This window comes from Quercus suber, unplaced genomic scaffold (genome assembly GCF_002906115.3).
Source record: "Quercus suber isolate HL8 unplaced genomic scaffold, Cork oak 2.0 scaffold_403, whole genome shotgun sequence".
NCBI lineage: Eukaryota > Viridiplantae > Streptophyta > Magnoliopsida > Fagales > Fagaceae > Quercus > Quercus suber.
In genome coordinates this window covers 508,739-527,000 of record NW_027069854.1, presented here as the reverse complement: position 1 = coordinate 527,000, position 18,262 = coordinate 508,739, and the positions used below count along the sequence as shown (strand labels likewise).

At 33.1% G+C, this 18,262-nt stretch overlaps 2 protein-coding genes across 2 annotated transcripts; one reads left to right on the top strand and one right to left on the bottom strand.

Annotated features, from left to right (window-relative positions):
• The first annotated feature begins 11,185 nt into the window (after positions 1-11,185).
• LOC111988230 (uncharacterized protein At5g01610) lies at positions 11,186-14,072 on the top strand. Its single transcript, XM_024020024.2, has 3 exons — positions 11,186-11,382; positions 12,987-13,041; positions 13,545-14,072. Exons 1-3 carry the CDS (start codon positions 11,296-11,298, stop codon positions 13,913-13,915), a joined length of 513 nt encoding a protein of 170 aa, XP_023875792.2. The 5' UTR covers positions 11,186-11,295; the 3' UTR covers positions 13,916-14,072.
• A 427-nt stretch (positions 14,073-14,499) lies between these two features.
• On the bottom strand, positions 14,500-15,045 carry LOC111988222 (uncharacterized). Its single transcript, XM_024020014.1, has one exon. The coding sequence runs from the start codon at positions 15,043-15,045 to the stop codon at positions 14,500-14,502; it is 546 nt and encodes a 181-aa protein (XP_023875782.1).
• Positions 15,046-18,262: the final 3,217 nt, after the last annotated feature.

Genomic DNA, 18,262 nt, shown 5'->3' with positions numbered 1-18,262 from the left:
CTTAATTTAAATATATATGTGTGTGAAAATCTTTCTTAGAGACTTGAACTCCGCTATTTACCCCCACACCCTATTAAGATAAGTAATTGTTGACATTTTGATATCGAAAAGACAACATTTAATGATTCCTACCTTGAGACAAAATGAATTGTACATATGTACGAAAGTTTACAATCGTGTATGCCTTAACCTACATAACCTTCATTAATAGGCTATAATAATAACAAAGAGAAAATGTTAAAGCTATTATCTATTTTACTATAAATATTTATAACTTGAAGTGAATATAAATGTGATTAATTTCATATCAACAGTGTAATAAATAAATTTATATATTAAATTTTAGTTGTACAATTTCAAATGATCTATACGTTGAACTCTTAAATTTAAAATTGCTATTTTATTTTATATTTTAATATTTTTTTTAGGGTGAATATTTTAAAAGTTTTTTTTTTAAGTTGATATATCAATTTGTGAAATGTGAACATCTATGTAATAAGATTTGTATTAAAAGTAGCATCACTCTAATAACAATAAGGTTAAACTATAAATTATACTCTTTAACTTTGAACTAATCTCATTTAGTCCTCTAAGCCTTTCTTTCTTCTTCTTCTTCTTCTTCTTTTTTTTTTTTGTATTTCAATCGATTAACTTTAATTTTTTTTTTTCAATGTAAATCTATTTCTTGACCTCCCACCATTAAGTCTAAACAAAACAATGCCATTTTTAACACACACACAAAAAAATATCTAGTAAACAAACAACAAGATTAAATAGAAGAATTAAATTATTTTTTTTTTTTTTTTATATAGTTAGGTAGATGAGATTTATCGATTAAAAATTTAAAATATATTTAGTTTCTCAATAGGTAAATATAGAGAGATAGTATTTACTTAGATCCAATATGGGGGATGTCACTCAAAAGCGGTAAATATTCATCAATAGCTAACAAACAAACCAAAAAAATAGGAAAATTATAAATTGTGGCCATTTTCAGAGAAATTTGTTTAGTTAATGAGCCTTTTTTTTTTTCCATAGTTTGTAATGCTCTTCAAAGTATACACTTAGTTATGTACGACTTTTAATGAAGCTAAGTATTGCTAGAAACAATGGTATCATAGAGCAGAAAATATGGTGAAACAAATGAAAGCTGTCAATGAAAGCTATTTATTTGTCTTAATTCGTGAGCAGATTTTGGTTTGGAAGATTTAAGGATGAATCTGAAAATATTTCATATGAGAACTATGTAGCATAATATAATAGTGGGTGAATGTCATGGTTGAGAGAGAAGATACTTTAAAGTTTGATTTGTGAGCCAAAGGATAATAATGAGTGCATGTCATTTGATAATTGTATCCTTGACCTTAAGCTTTGCAAATCAAATGTACCTAACTTAACCTTGACTCTTGAGGCATTCTCATTATCCATAGTTCAAGGCAAGCTCTGAGTTTTAAATTTTTTAAGAACAAACTTTTTCTCCTGAATGTTGTCATTCATGGTCATTTTATGTCATGTTGAACTTGATATTAGAATCATGTATGAGGCATAGCTCCTACATGCACCCATGGAATGTGGCTTATAGTGTAGCTCATTCGTCTTCTCAAAAAAAGTGAATACTAAGGTCCCTATTCAAGTGGAAGCCAAAGCTTTTTTGTGGGCACTGGAATTCGCAGGTCAAAAGTAGTTTTAGAATGTGGTAATTGAGGGTAATTCCAAAATTTGAGTTGAGTAGTGACCGATAGATCCAAATTAGTGCACTGGAGAACTATTAATTTTGTTGTTGAAGTCAGATTGCTATATGCAAGATTTGACTGGCTGGCATTTAATTGGGTGTATAGGAATGCTAACAAAGCTACACGTCTTAGCAAGATGGTCCCTTAGGAAATGTTGTCTTGGCATGACTAATTCTATTTTTACGTTTATTATTCTAAATGTTAATTTCAATTTATTTTTTAGTTCATAATCAATTAGCAAACAATATATATACACACATTTTAAATTTACCGTGCATATGCAAGGAGTTACACACTAGTAATAATAATGAAAAGAAATTCTCAAAATTAATAAGTAATATCTTTCAAATATTTCGGTGTTAGAATATATCTTATCACGGTTTTAAGATTATCATATATATATATATATACACACACCATTCCACCAGTGATTATAATTATATAAGATAAATTGACATGAAAATGTAGTAGATAATAATTTCGAATACTTTTTTAATATAAAAAAGTAATTATTTTATCTTAAGTGAAATTATTTAGTAAATCTAATGTATTATACTCTCCTCTAACATTAGAGCGATTAGATCACACATACCTATAAATCCCACACACAAAACCTACTTTTAGTTATGAAGGAGTAGTACACTACATGCATGTACCTAATAATGTCTCATATCTTACACACAAGGAATGAATGCATTTACCATATTGTTTTGAAATGTAAATGTTGCTTTAGCATGATTATAATTATATAAGATAAATTGACATGAAAATGTAGTAGTTTATAGTTTTGAATATTTTTTAATATAAAAAGTATTTATTTTATCTTAAGTGACATTATTTAATTAGTAAATCTAATGTATTATATTCTCCCCTAACATTAGAGTGATCAGATCACACACCTATAAATCCCACACACAAAACCTACTTTTAGTTATGAGGGAGGAGTAGTACCCTGCATGTACGTAATAATTTCTCATATCTTACACATAAGGGATGAATGTATGTACTATATTGTTTTGGAATGTTAAATGTTGCTTTAGCTTGATTATAATTATATAAGATAAATTGACATGAAAATGTAGAAGTTTATAGTTTTTAATGTTTTTTAATAAAAAAAAAATGAAATTATTTTATCTTAAGTGACATTGTTCAGTACAGTACATCTAATGTATTATACTCTCCCCTAACATTAGAGTGATCAAATCACACACCTATAAATCTCACACGCAAAACCTACTTTTAGTTATGAGGGAGGAGTAGTACATTGCATGTAAGTAATAATGTCTCATATCTCACACAAGGGATGAATGTATGTACTGAATTGTTTTGGAATGTAAATGTTGCTTTAGCATGTGTGTTTCTCATCTTTCCATATCATGTAACTGTTTTTATCCCATGTCCAAAGATAGAACTATTTCCTTCTCTCTCTCTCTCTCTCTCTCTTACGCATTCGTTTTTCTTCTACCCATCACATGACTGAAAAACCAGTCAAATCTAACTTTGATCATGAGATGAAAATGAAACGCAATTGAGGAATAACAAATTAGTCAGAAGCGGACGTGATTGTAAGTCTGTAATGTTGTGGGTCCAATTGCAAAAACCCACCCCCACGGTTATCTTGCTTTGTGATGTGTAAATGAAGTAATTTTTTTCACAACAAATTTCACAATTGTCGAGTTGATCGACCGTAATTGATGAAGAAAAATTGATTAGCTTATGAAATATTAGTTGTGTCTACCACTCTTCCCTTATAGTCGATTAATTCAATAATTGTAAAATTTGTTGTGAAAAAAGTTATGTCTAGATTATCAAAAAGACTTGCTTGTACAAGTTGTAAGGATCTTTGTGTCATTTGCTACACCCACAATCTCATTCCCAATTTCCCATCCATTCAAGTGAAATGGTACATTGGTAATTTGGAGCACAAAAAGGCACATATGGCTCAACCGCTACCAAAAAGATTGGCAAATGGGCGATCAAGTTGCTAGAGAAGTTGCTAGAGAAGCATTAAGATAAGGATTTACACTCATTTTCTTGTGGTTAGACTGAATTGAAGGAAGAAAAATTGGACCAATTCCCTTTCTTTTCTATACATTTTATTTAATTAATTTGTTCTTTTAAAAGTTAGCCAGCGTTTACTCTTACTTCCATGCCCCGCCAAATCAGCCGTGTTTCTGTAACAATTTGCTTTCTTTAATTTATAACCTTTCGCTAGCTTTAAGTCTTTAACGTGACTCACTTTTTCCTGGTCCAAGCACTGAGGGTCAGGGCTAAAAAACTTGGACCCTCAAACCCTGTAGCACATGATCCGCAACATGGGCATAATTCATGCTTGCAGTCTGAGGTCTGGGTCCTACTGATGTATACCTGGATGATATGGACGTTGATGTGGAGCCATCAAAATGTTCATGCATGACTTCCTTGATGTATGAGTACTCCTCACTTTACACTTTCCCTTTCAAATTCACGCTTGTAGCGGACTCTAATTACAATAAATCATATCAGTAAATAGGAAAAAGAATAATGAAAAAAATATTACATCCTTAACAATACTTTTAAAACTTTTGAAAGTTTAAGACAAGACTTCCGTCCAATGCTATAATACACTACGTTAGAAGATATCTTATCTATAAAAAATATTTATTCTCCTTTTAACTGTATGTGGGTCTTACACAATTATAATTATAAAGCCAATAAACTGTAAAAAATGGACATTCGAGACCAAAATGTAATAATCTTTAGACATTTATCTTGACTTCGTCGTGTAATCTCAAAGTTTTACCCACTTGATAATTTTTTTTTCTATTTCTTTTTTTAAGTTTCTTTTCTTTTCTTTATTTTATTTTATTTGATTTTTTTTTTTTTTACCTTGAAACTTCACCCACTTCTTTCAGCTAGATTTGATTCTTTCTCTTTTTTTAAAAACTCCTTATTATCACCGGCTTCCTTCCACTTGACATTTTAAAAATATATGACCATAGTGGGGAATTAACAAAACCAATTCAAGGCCTTCCATAGAGCAAACCTTAAATAATCAATATGTACTTCCAAAAAAACCTTAAACAATCATGCAACTTGCCGCCGCTTTTGGATTGTTAGCAATATTTTATAATGTCTTTCTTGTTAATTAACAATTATGATTTCTTATACCCAAAGGTAATCTCCGATAGTAAGCTACTTTTAGCAAGAGTTTAGATCATTTTCATGATTTTCTGTTTCTTTGTTTGTGTTTCAACTAGTGGGGTTGGTATAAGATTTATGGATAGCTATTGTGTTTTCAATATATAAGATGAGAAACAACGTGGGAATCATTTCAGTTTCATCAGACAACAACATAGGGTGAAATTCAAAAGACGTGCATCTATATATGAACCCGATGCTAAGCTTTCTCTGGATTGTGACGGCAGGGTGTCATTTTCATAAATCGTATAATGGAAAATTACGAGGTAAAAATCTTAACGAAATTGCCTATTGCCTTAGGAGAAAAGCTCGTACAAAGGTTTGGTGCAGTTAAAATTAAAGAAGGATAAGAAAGTATTAAGATAGTATCTGCTTATGTGAAAAGGATAAAAAAGGTAGTAAAAGATACATTTTTTTTTGGTTTTATGTGAATGCTTGTGCAAATTTCACATCAATTCCAAAATGTAAAGAAAGTGAGTAGTTGATTCAATTCAATTTATGATTATAAGTATTTCATGATAGAGTTAGTTGGAAACTCTAAAAAAATCTTAAACCTTGATATGATATCTAGTTTTAAAAAAATAATAATAATAGTAAACAATAGTTTTATTAAAATGACTGAATATCAGAAAGTACATGAGTAACAATACCATTAGGGCATTTATCTAACCAAACATAGATCTTAACCTATTATTAGAGACATAGCTAAAGCATAAGTAGATAAATTACAATATTGAGGTACGCTATATAGTGAAAGTGAATTTAGAAACCAATTGATTTATTTTAAGTCCATTAACCAACTTGATTAGTAAGTTCAATTATGCAATGGGTTCCAATTCAATTAATCATGTGCACAACTATATAAAAAATAATAAATATTGTGAAAAAGTAAATAAAACAACGACATAGTTACGAAGTGAAAACCCGATTATTGGGTCGTTGCACGGAAGGTGACGTGTAGCACATTACATGGTAAAAGATATGGCATGGGTAATGTACTTGGTTGGTTACAGATTTGACATTTGGCATAGAGTATGTGGTGAGGTGTTATCCCTCCAATTCCCTCTAATTTTAATAATGTGTCAGTACCTTCGTCTAAATATAGGAAGAAATTGGATGAGATCATTTCCCGGGTTATTGGAATGTGAAAACTTGTGAGGCATGCATGTGGAGACGATAAGAGGGGCCTGACTCGTGAGAGCTCCTATAGCTAGCTAGCGACAAGTGGTAGCGCACTAGCGTGTGGGCTAGTTTGACAGAACACTTTGGCTGCACATGTGAAGGTATTTTAGGATGAGTTTCACAACATTTTGTAGCTCGGACTTCAGATCTTTCAAGTTATGTGATTAATAAGTAGTCTCACGAAGAGATTCGGAAGGTTAACATCTAATACATACAAACCATAGCAGGGAGATTTGGGTTGTGACCAGTGAGTTTATGTTCTGTACCGCTCAGGGGCGGAGCCAGGATTTTTTGTTTGGGGGGGCCAAATTTTTTTACTAATATATTAGTCTTGAGTCAAGATAAACAATCACACACATGCGTAAACGCACATACACAAATATAAACATTAATATTTTGATACTAGAGTAGGTCATAATTTATGAATATATTGTGAATAAAATTAATAACTTTCACATATGTATATTCGCAAGATAATTTTTTAGGAGAATTTATCATCTTTTAAACTCCAATACTATACAAAGATATTAAACATGTACAAAAAACGAATTAGAAAAAACAAAAACTATCTTGTCTCTATAACTTCTAGACTAATTGACAAATTCTATTAGTTTTTAAGAGCATCATTGGACTAACTCAAACATTTGGGGGGCTAACTTGTACAAAAGCAGTCTAGTTTGATATTAAATATGTATAAAAAATGAATTAAAAAAAAAAAAACAAAAACAAAAACTACCTTATCTCTATAACTACTAGACTAATTGATAAATTCTATTGGTTTTTAAGAGCATCATTGGACTAACTCAAACATTTAGAGGGCCAACTTCTATTTTTGTAGCTAAATATTTAGATTTTTAATACTTACATATAATAAAAAATAATTTTTTTAAATTTTGGGGGGGGCCATGGCCCCCCCAAGCCTTGCTGTAGCTCCGCCCCTGGTACCGCTCGAACTAGACTGATTAAAGGTGGAATAAACCTGGAATTTGCTGGGTTAAGTTGAATTCGGATGGGTCCTCTTTGGGAAATTTGGGTTTGGCTAGTGGAAGGGGCCTTATCTGAGACCATAATGGGGCTTGGATAAAAGACTTCACTCGTTTTATTGGGATTTCTGTCAGTGTTGATGTAGAGTTATGGGCTCTAAGGAAAGGGTTTATAATGTATACAAATTTGAATTTAGGGGTAGTGGAAATTGAATTAGATGTTAAAATTGTGTTTGATTGGGTAGCTGAGGAGTATAGTAATAATTTATATCATACTTTTCTTATCTTGGATTGCAAGATTCTCATTAGTTAGATTCTTTAAATGAAGATGAGTCACTGCTTCTATGAAGCAAACAAGTATGCTGATGTCTCGGCCAGAAAAGGTCCAATTCTAGATCAAGAAATTATGTATTTTGATAGTCTGTTTGTGGACTTATATTTGCTTTTGTTTTATAAATTTATATTTGTTTTTGTTTTATAACAATATGGGTCTGTATTATGAAAGATCGTAGTCATCTGAATTCTATTGTTGTTGATTCTGTTCGTTAATGCTATTTGGATTTACCAACCAAAAAAAAAAAAAAAGGTACAAACCATGCTAAACCAGTAGTAAATGCATTGTTATTGGAGGAAGACGCTACTAAAGTAGAACACTAGAAAAGATAAAAGGAATGCAAAAGAGAGCAAGGGTCTCATTCATAATCTTAACTCTGATATCATGTAATCAAAAATCAATATTTTATTCTGCATTGCACTCTTTTTTTTTTGCTGATTTTTTTTTTTTTTTGCTGAATTCTGCATTGCACTCTTAAACTGTACAAAAGGGGTATTTATATAATACGGAAAGTACAATAAACTTTTTTTTTTTGATGAATGGAAAGTACAATAATAGAGACTAATAACATTGATATTTCGGATAGACGTTCTCTTTGCTATATTCAAGTCAAGCATTGGAGTACTAACCCAATCAAATGCATTAAGCTAGCTAGCTAGAAAGGCATATATGCTTCCGTGGCTCAAGAGAAACTCAAAAAAGTAAAAAAGAGAGTAAAATATATATGCTGATGCTCCTGTACCAATTACCTAGTGATTCAGTGAACACTATACATTACGTTATCTAATGACTGTGGCAATGTGCAGATATATATATATATATATATATGCATGCCTTTGATTCAATGGACTCAGATGCTTCCCCAGATATTACTGGATAGTGTTGTATTCTTGGACCATAGAAACTGAACTCAGAGTCCTCTCCTCTTGTCGATACAGTTGTATATAGGTTGTCTGGTATATATAGCTAGGTTGTCTAGGTATATATAGCTAAGATTCCAAAACCGTACTGGTTGTTTTCTTTAATTTCTTTCCTATATATGAATATGATTATGAATATATGGACACTGACCAACGAATTGACCTCTCATGCAAGCACGGGAAGGCAATTTAAGCAAAGAATGGACTTATGTTTGCTTTTGTTTTATGACACTGTAGGTTTGTATTATCGGAAGTGTAGTTAAGTAGTTTTCTGAATTTTGTTGTTGTTGATTCTGTTAATATTATCCGGATTTACTAAAAAAAAAAGAAGAAAGAATGGATGGCTTAAATAAAAGGATAGATTTTTTCTCAAAATAATAATCCCGTTAACTGTTAACTATTATATAAACCACATGATTTATTAAATTATTTAACATATCACATGATTATGTGCATAATATAATTTATTGAGTTGTCACTTAATGGATAAGAGGAAACATTGATGTCCTAAAAAAAATGTTCTTCCTTTATTTCTCTCTCATCTTTGTTCTACTTTGTAAAACACACGCGTGTTGCTATTAGAAGTTAGAACCACAATATACAATGGATTGCATAAATTAAGTCATTTTACGTACTAATACCAGGGGCGGAGCCAAAAATTTTTGTCTAGGGGGGCCGATTTGTGTTGCTAAATTATTAGTCAATACAAACTTTTATACACATACACAAACACATGTACCTATATACATATACAAAAAATTAGTATCTTTCATAATAAATCCTTAAAATTAAATGCTTCATAGAATTAAATTAATCTTTCACCATCTTCCATAGTAAAATTCTTACAATTTTCATTTTTAATATAAGTTATCAAATTTTCTACCGTTGTGAGTAAAAAAAATTCAATTGAATTAATGAAGTGTTCACAGACATAAATAATCCAAAATTTTAAAAAATACAAGAACACATTTTACCATAAAAAATGAATTTGAGAAACAATACATTCTCTATAACTACTAGACAAATTGGACAATCTTTTTTAAGAACATTATTGGACCAACTCAAATAGTTGGGGGGGGGGCAAGTCCGATTTTTGAGGGCTAATTATTAAAATATTAAATATTTCTATATAGTAAAAAAAAAATTCAAAAATTCATGCCCCCCCCTCCCTAACATGTAGCACCCCCCCCCCCCCCCCCCCCCAAAACCTAACATGTAGCTCCGCCCCTAACTACTAATTAAAATCTCAATCCTGTGGAAGAGAACTCAGGCCTGGAATTCACAAACTATGAAAGAAATAACTCTCTTCTTCTTCTTCTTCTTCTTCTTCTTTGTTTTGAGAATATAGATAGGAATTCTAGGAAGAATCTAATACCAAACACTTATTCTTCTTCTTCTTCTTCTTCTTTTTTCAGACTAATATATATAATAGGGAATAGAAAAAAACGCGACATTTTCTTCTAGGAACCTTCTTTTAGTTCCATCAGGAAAATATTGTTTGTTTGAAATTTTCATTGTCTTTCACATTTGATGATGGACGATTCTCTCTTTTTCAAAGCTGTGTTTGAACGTCTTTCATTACAAACCACCAGCTTTTAACCAACACAAAGTCTTTGTTAATATATATATATATATATACACAAAAGAAAAAATGAAAAAGAGAAAAGCCTTATAAGCTACCAATACAAAAAAAGAAATGCTCCTTTTGGATGGTTTTGAATATTGTTTATAGAGCTTATCATCCTCTACTTTTTCTCTAGTTAATTAAATTAAGAGAGAAGCAAAATTAATCTTAAGAACACCACTTTTTCACAAATTACTAAAATGTTAAAGGTTTTTTTTTTTTTTTTTCTTCTTCTAAATAAGTAAAGGGAGGAAGTGGGGTTCGAAACTTTGAATGTCAGACATTGCGCACCATAGAAGGTGTTGAAACCTCCAGACTAATGCTTGAACTCCTTATTGAGATAGAACAAGATTCCTTTCAATTTCATTGAAAAATAAGTAAGTTCATTTCATAATTAAAATTTTATTTATTGAGTGTCCACAAAAATGAGAGAATTCATTTCATAATTAAGATTTTATTTATCGAGTGCTCATGTCATTTAAAATTATAAATGATGTGCTATGAATATCACATTTTTTATTCATAATAATTAATCTAAACTATGAAATGCATCAATATCAAAAGGAGAAGAGGATTTTTTTTTTTTCAATAGATGTGTTAATTAATTATTTTTTTAATACATATGATAGAAATTGAACCTATGACATTAATTTCATATGATTGCTTCATCTTCAAACCAAGACACCTAAATCATTTGTTTTTTTTTTTTTTAAAGAAATTATAAATGGATTTTTTTTAATATAAATAAGATTTGAACTTAGATATTTTATTTGAGGACAATAGACTTTACATTGAGATAATTAAAAATCTACATTATGATGCTAAGTTGCTGTTAAGTTGCTTTTATACCGACTTGTCATTTAACCATTTTTATTATTCCCTAATTACAACATATCATATATATTAATTCAACCATTATAAAAATAAAATAAAAATTGTATCCTAAAATTTATTTAAGACAACAATAAAAGCAAAACAAAACATCATCATCATAAAATTATTATTATCATTAAGTAGATAAGAGTTGAACCAAAAATTATATCCTCTTTCTCTACCTTGTTGTAATATTGAGTTAGTATTATTCGTGGAAAAAAAAAATTCATGGTGGATAAATTAAAAAAAGGACAATTTCGACGTGGCATTATATGATTGTCCAAGACATTCATCATTTGGAAGAGAAAAACAAGCGGTGATAATTTCTGACCAGTCCGCGCAAAGAATACAACGACACGGCCGCTCTCTCTCTCTAGAAATTTCCCTTCCCTCTTAAGCAAAAAAACAAAAAAAAAGAGGAGAGAGAGAGAGAGATCAGAAAAATCGAGCAGGTCAAATCAACGCCATGGATCAGATATTGAACAAGGTCGGCTCGTACTGGTTCAGCCAGAGAGCTAACAAGGAGATCAACTCCGTCGGTGATGATATCAACGTGAGCTCTCTCTCTCTCTCTCTTGAATTGAATTCGTGATTTTGTTTAAATTTCTGTTATAATATCGATCTGCTTGAAGAAATGTTAATTAAATTAGGGTTTTTAATGATTTCTGTTTAGGGAAATTGTTCGGTAGTTTGAATTTGATACTTAACACTAGATTTTAATTTATGGGATAGTAATTCAAATAACGTAAATTTGTAAATCAATGTGATTTTATCACATTTTTGGTAACCACTATGCACAAATTGTTCAGTCTAGCTACATCTTTCTAACATTTAGGTCAATTTTTAATGATTTCTGTTAAGGGAAATGGTTTGGTAGTTTGAATTTGATAATTAACACTAGATTTTAATTTATGGGATAGTAATTCAAATAACGTAAATTTGTAAATCAATGTGATTTATCACATTTTTGGTAACCACTATGCACAAATTGTTCAGTCTAGCTACATCTTTCTAACATTTAGGTCAATTTTTATACTAATGTGATATTGCTGGAAGATGGGTATTTTTTTTTAATAATTAAAAAAATTATAATCTTTATGTATTAAATTTTTAAATAAATAAGGAAATAAAATTTGGATTAAGATTCCATTCCATTCATTGTGAAATGAGTTGATTGGATTTTGCCACGTCGGCCGTAATAGATACCAAAGCGGTGTTAGTCAATGTTTGTTTAAATGCTGATGATGTGGCAAAATTTGATCCACTCGTTTCACGACGGAGATGGATAGGATTTCAAGAACGTCATGTTCTCAAGTTACCCTAAGAACGCTAGATGTCTACAGGTGTTTACTTGTAGCAATGGGATGTTGGATGAAGCATTAGTTGTGGGGGGTTTGTAAATGAGTGTTTCCATTTACATAGTAGTTAGGATCCCGGGGTTTCTTTCCTTGTTTTGTTGTGCAATGTGCTTCGCCTTCGTGTACCACTTTGCAAAAGTTTCGAAATTAGGTGTGGAACTGAAATTAAGTGAATGAATCACTCTAATTTTATGGTTGCCTTTCATATTATATTGTTTAGCGAGCAGTGCTCTGGTGATCTTCTCAGTGCACCATTGGCTGATGAAGGTCCCAGTCAGATGCATCCATGTGCTTAGGAATGCAATGTGTTTAATTCTTTTTCATTTTCATATAGACAAATACAGCTTTGTTTCTATATATGAAATGCATTCTGGATATGATCATTGCTTTTTTTCTTGAGAAATTAAAAGATAAATCAGTATGTGAAAATAATAGAGAATGACTATAAGACACCAAACATGAGAAGCAAAAGATACAGAAGTTTCCATGAACCAAGGTTGACCTTCAATCTTTCTAAGTCTCTCTCGGTTCAATCTAAGCTTTTATTTCTAAGTTTCAATTAAACATACTGATGAAAAAAAGTTTCAGTTAAACACAATTTCATATCCATGGGTGATGCCAGCATCAACTTTGGTAAAATGTTTAACTGGATTAGCTTGAAAAAAGATTTGTTTACATGCACCAATGGTGCATGTTAAGACATGGCCAAGCACATACAGCTTCTTATTTTGCACACTACTGTTGTTGCTTGATTTATTTGAGGTATACTTCTTACTGACGTTTTTTCTACTGCAATTAGTCTCTGTCGACCAGTATTGAAGGAGGTACAAAATGGTTGGTTAATAAACTCAAAGGTTTGTGCTCTGTACATCATTTGCACTCTTTTATTCCTTTGTATGTAAAAGATATATACTTTTCTTATTCTATAAATTAACTCTGTGAATATTGTTGATTTTGCTACAAATTAAGTTACTAGAACACTGGCATATTGGTATTTGGTATACAACTTGTTCAGTGATGAAGATTGGTGTTTCAGTTGTCACTTACAACATGATTTATTTTGTGTCTAAGCCTAGGCTTTCATATTCTCTAATTCTCTTAAGTCTCCATAGACAAACTAGATTCCCTTTCTTGGTAATTCTAATGTTTTTAGAACATGAAAGAAGAGCAGTGTGATATCAGATTTGACATTGATGAAATTCAGGAGGTAAGATTAGGATTTAGGATATACGAGAATGCATTCTTCACTGCTGTGCTATAGGGACTTTATAAAACAGAATTTTTACCTCCCAAAACCCACTCTGCATTTAACATTGCCATACATTCCTCTAACCTGTTGTCAATATTTTCTGTGCAGGAAAAATGCAAAAGCCATTGCCAGAACTCCTAAAGGAGTATGACATGGCTGTAGGGATCTTCCCTCGTGATGCCACAAACTATGAGTTCACTGAAGCAACAGGGAAGCTTATAGTCTACATACCAGCGGTCTGTGAAGTGGGCTACAAAGACTCATCTGTGTTGCGTTTTTCCACCATCGTTTCCGGGTATCTGGAAAAAGGAAAGCTAACAGACATAGATGGGATTAAGACAAAGGTGATGATATGGGTAAAAGTGACCGCTATTTCATCTGATGGATCAAAGCTACATTTCACAGCCGGTATGAAGAAAAGCAGGAGTAGAGAGGCTTATGAGGTTCTTAGAGATGGTGTAACTATAGATAAGTTCTAAAGCAGAACATGCTTGTGTGGTAATATGTTCATATGCTCATATGCTGTGGCTGTATTTCAGGCCTCCTTCATTGTAAGGACGAAGACCTGTTGAATCAAACCATAAATGTTTCCTCCTGTGGAAGTTGAATGGCTGTGATGCAGTGGATATTATTTTATTGCTTAAAATGTATTTTATGTTTTCTTTTTGCGTTTTTATTCTGTGAGATAAGGCTAATTCAGAATAGGTCAAGGCAGTGAGGGGGTAGCATTTCTTTTAAGCACTAGGTGAAAGGTGATGGTCTTTTCAACCCCTGCAAGACTGCCACCAATATGAACTTGAACCCGATGAACAGCACGAACTACATTTGACTAACATATTTTGGTTTGGGTAGTGATTATTACACACTTGTTAATGTATATTCACTATACACATACAGCCACGGCTGAAATCGTGTATTGAAAACATGATTTCAAAGAGTGTGTAACATCAAGCGTGTAACAAGATTTTCTCATTTTATGTTGCTGTATTCATGTTGAGTCATCTTATTAGTCACATCATACTTAAAAAAAAAAAAACATTTTTCTTTATGATTTTCCTTTATTTTATTTTTTCTTTTTTGAGAAATAGTATTGTGATGTATTAAAGTAAGGAATATCAGCTAAATCAGCATGGTAATAAGACAGTACATCAGATGGAACATTTTCCATCCATATTACACAATTTGAAAAATTAACTGCTAATTGAGCCAAGTTGTATGTAATTGTGTTGCCCTCTCTCTTAGTGTGAGAGTAAGGCAATTTAGAAAAACTTGTAGATACATTTAAAGAGTCTTGTATCAGCAAGCCAAAAGGAGCTAGCCTAGGGTTCTTAGAGTTCAAAGTTGTCATCACCAGTGAAGAGTTGCCCTTCAGTATAGCCTCTGAAATACCCATTTCTCTAGCAAACTCGAGAGCCTTGTTGGCAGCCAAAGCTTCAATCTCTATAGGCTGGAGTTGTTGAGGAACCCAAGTAGCCATGGAAACTATAACAAGACCTTCCCTGTCACGAACAATAACTCCCAGGCCAGAGCATTTATCTTTGGCAAATATGCCTCCGTTGAAATTGATTTTAAACGTTCCCTGAGCAGGTGGTTTCCATCGGATTCTCATCTTTGGTCTATTGGTAGTTGGCGCCGTTTTCAGAGCTTTGAACTCCACATACCAGCCCCTTGAGAGAGATGGTTTAGAGGACAGTGGGATTCCTGGGTTCTCACCTAATTTCTTTGGTGCCAAATGGACCAAATGGTGAATGCAAACAGGACTGGGTTCCTTTGGTGATCAAATATCGAGGCCAAGAGCTCGCTGAAATTAGAGAAACACCGTTGGTTCCGAAAGATCCATATATTATTTGCTCCCCAAACTCCATCCAGCTCTTTGCAGCTCCACACCACGTGCAAAATATCTTCATTTTCTTCCTTGTAGTGATCATAGCTCTGCTTTGAAATAATTGTTCGATGCACTAGATTGCACTTTGATGGGAGTGAATTACAATAGGCCCTCCAAATAATATTCCTTACTTTATTTGGGCATTCAAGAGCCCAAATCTTCTTCCACAACCTTTTTTTATGGTCTTGATTCTTTGCCACCTGAAAACCAACTTCATCCTCCTTCTAGAATCGATAGCTCGTTTTGCAACTATATCTCCCATCATGCTCCCACGACCAATACATGATGTCTTTCGTTTCATTCCTAACCAACAGAATATTTTTTATTTCTTCAGCTTCTTGTGGAGCAAAAATCCCATCCACCATTGTTACATTCCACATTCTAGTTCCTTCATCAATTAAGCAATCAACTGTAACTTCTTCCATTATATCTACCATTGGGGAGAGTATCTTGGTTGGATGTTTTCGGGGCAGCCAATGGTGCTGCCAAATTTTGATCGATTTACCATTCCCCACCCTCCAACAAGCACCATCTAGGATAACATCACGACCATGTAAAATACTATTCCAAGCGTAGGAACCCGTACTTGATTCCTTGGCTTCTAAAAGAGAGTGATTACAGAAGAACTTTGCCTTAAAGACTTTGTAGAAGAGAGTTTCCTTGTTATGCAAGAGCTGCCAAGCTTGTTTCGCCAAAAGGGCGTCAATGAAGTGAGCCAAGTCGTGAAAACCCATGTTGTCTACTATTTTGGACTTAGTCAAATCACTCCATCGGATCCAATGAATTTTCCTTCTATTGCCCCTTTGTCCCCACCAAAACTTCTTTATCATTACCTTAATGTCATCACAAAACCCCAATGGTAATTTAAAGCACCCCATAGCATAAGTAGGAATAGCTTGGATCACAGATTTGAGGACCTCCCTCCCGGCTTGTGAGAGCAATTTTCCCTCCCACTCTTGGAGTTTTCTCCTAACTCTCTCTTTTATGTAATTGAAGCTAGCCTTTTTTCCCCTAACCACAAAGGAGGGAAGACCCAAATATTTCTCTTAAGACTTCACTTCTTGAACTTGAAGGAGATTCTTTATGCTTGATTTTGCTTCATCTGTGGTGGACTTGCTAAAGAAGATTGCGGTCTTGTCTTTGTTGATCTTTTGCCTTGACCAAGATTCATATTCACCAATAATTTCAACACATTGTTGCAATCCTCAAAGATGGACCTGCAGAAAAGCAAGCTATCATTTACAAAAAAACAAGTGTGTTAGTTTAAGGCCTTGTTTGCACAAGGAAAAGCCCTTAATATCCCCATTTCTAGCCGAGTGTTTAATGAGAGCATGAAGTCCTTCCGTACGTAAAAGGAAAAGGAAAGGAGATAGGGGGTCTCCTTGTCTAATTCCTTTTTTGGGATGGATCATTCCAACTGGCTCCCCATTTACCATGATAGAGTACGACACCGTTTTCACATAACTCATCATGAGAGCGACCCATCTAGCACAAAAACCCATTTTCTCCATTAGCCTCTCCAAGTACACCAATTCCACTCGATCGTAGGCTTTACTCATGTCTAATTTGATAGCCATAAAACCATGGTTTCCTGAATTTTTGTGCTTCATATAATGAAAAGTCTCAAATGCAACCATAATATTGTCTGAGATAAGTCTTTCCTTAGTAAAAGCAGATTGATGTTTAGTAATTAAGGAAGGTAAAAATTTCTTCAACCTATTTGCTAAGACCTTAGAGTAAATCTTATAGAGGACATTGCAAAGACTAATAGGGCGGAATTCAGACACAAGTTCAGGATTAGGTATTTTAGGGACAAGAGTAATGAGTGTATGGTTAATAGGTTTGGGTAGGATACCTGAGTTTAGCCATAAGAGAATGGCTGAAGTAACATTATGCTGCATTGTCGACCAAAAATGTTGATAGAACAACGGTGGCATACCATCGGGGCCCGGCACTTTTAGAGGTGCCATTTGATTCAAGGCTTCCTTAACTTCTAGTTTTGTAAATTCCTTCACTAATTCAATATTCATCTCATCTGTAACCATGCATGGGATTTTCTCAAGAGAATCAACTTCTAGAATTGGGTTAGAGGTGGAAAAAAGTTCTTTGTAGTAATTCTCCATCACATGCCCAATTTCATCTTGTTCAGTTAGCCAAGCTCCATTCCCGTTTCTTATTCCTCTAATTAGATTCTTCCTAAATCTCTTTGTTGCCTTATTGTGAAAAAAAGCTGTATTATTGTCACCTTTACTAAGCCACAACACCTTCGATCTTTGACACCACATCTTTGATTCCTGATCTTGCAGCAAGTTAGTCTCCATTCTTAAGCTCCTAACCTAAGTATTGTTCCCAACTCACCATAGCCTCATTCTCGGCCAAAGCTAATTGGTTCTTTTTAATCTCCAATTCCCTCCTCATGTGCCCAAATTTGTGTTTGTTCCACCATGTTAACTCTTTTTCACATTTCGCCACTTTTTTCAGAATGGTTAATGCTTGGATTTGGATCCCTTGTGCTACTCCACACTTCCTCAACCATTTCCCCACAAGTAGGATTCGATAACCACATTTTTTCAAATTTGAAACACCTCTTTCTCCTAGGTTTAGGCATCCCTAACAAATTGATCGATAGAGGAGAGTGATCCGATGACATACAACTAAGGTGATGTACCCTAGTTCCTGGGAATTTTTGAAACCAAGAATTTGTAGCCAAGCACCAATCCAAACTTATTCTTATGGAATGTCCATCAACATAATGTTTTGCCCGCGTGAACTTAGGCTCCACATACCCCAAGTCCATGAAGCGACATTCATCAATCACATCTAGAAATAGTTGCATTTGATTATGGTCTCTAGGTGCCCCACCCCACTTTTCTTCTTGACGAACAATTTCATCAAAATCGCCATCGCAAATCCATGGAATGTTCAACCTAGAATTTAAGCT

Excerpts from the sequence above, each read along its gene's own strand:
- LOC111988230 (XM_024020024.2), top strand. The coding sequence starts at position 11,296 with ATGGATCAGATATTGAACAAGGTCGGCTCGTACTGGTTCAGCCAGAGA. Across the intron at positions 11,383-12,986 it reads CCGTCGGTGATGATATCAAC|TCTCTGTCGACCAGTATTGA; the intron begins GTGAGCTCTCTC and ends TACTGCAATTAG. Across the intron at positions 13,042-13,544 it reads GTTGGTTAATAAACTCAAAG|GAAAAATGCAAAAGCCATTG; the intron begins GTTTGTGCTCTG and ends TTTTCTGTGCAG.
- LOC111988222 (XM_024020014.1), bottom strand. The coding sequence starts at position 15,045 with ATGAGAATCCGATGGAAACCACCTGCTCAGGGAACGTTTAAAATCAAT.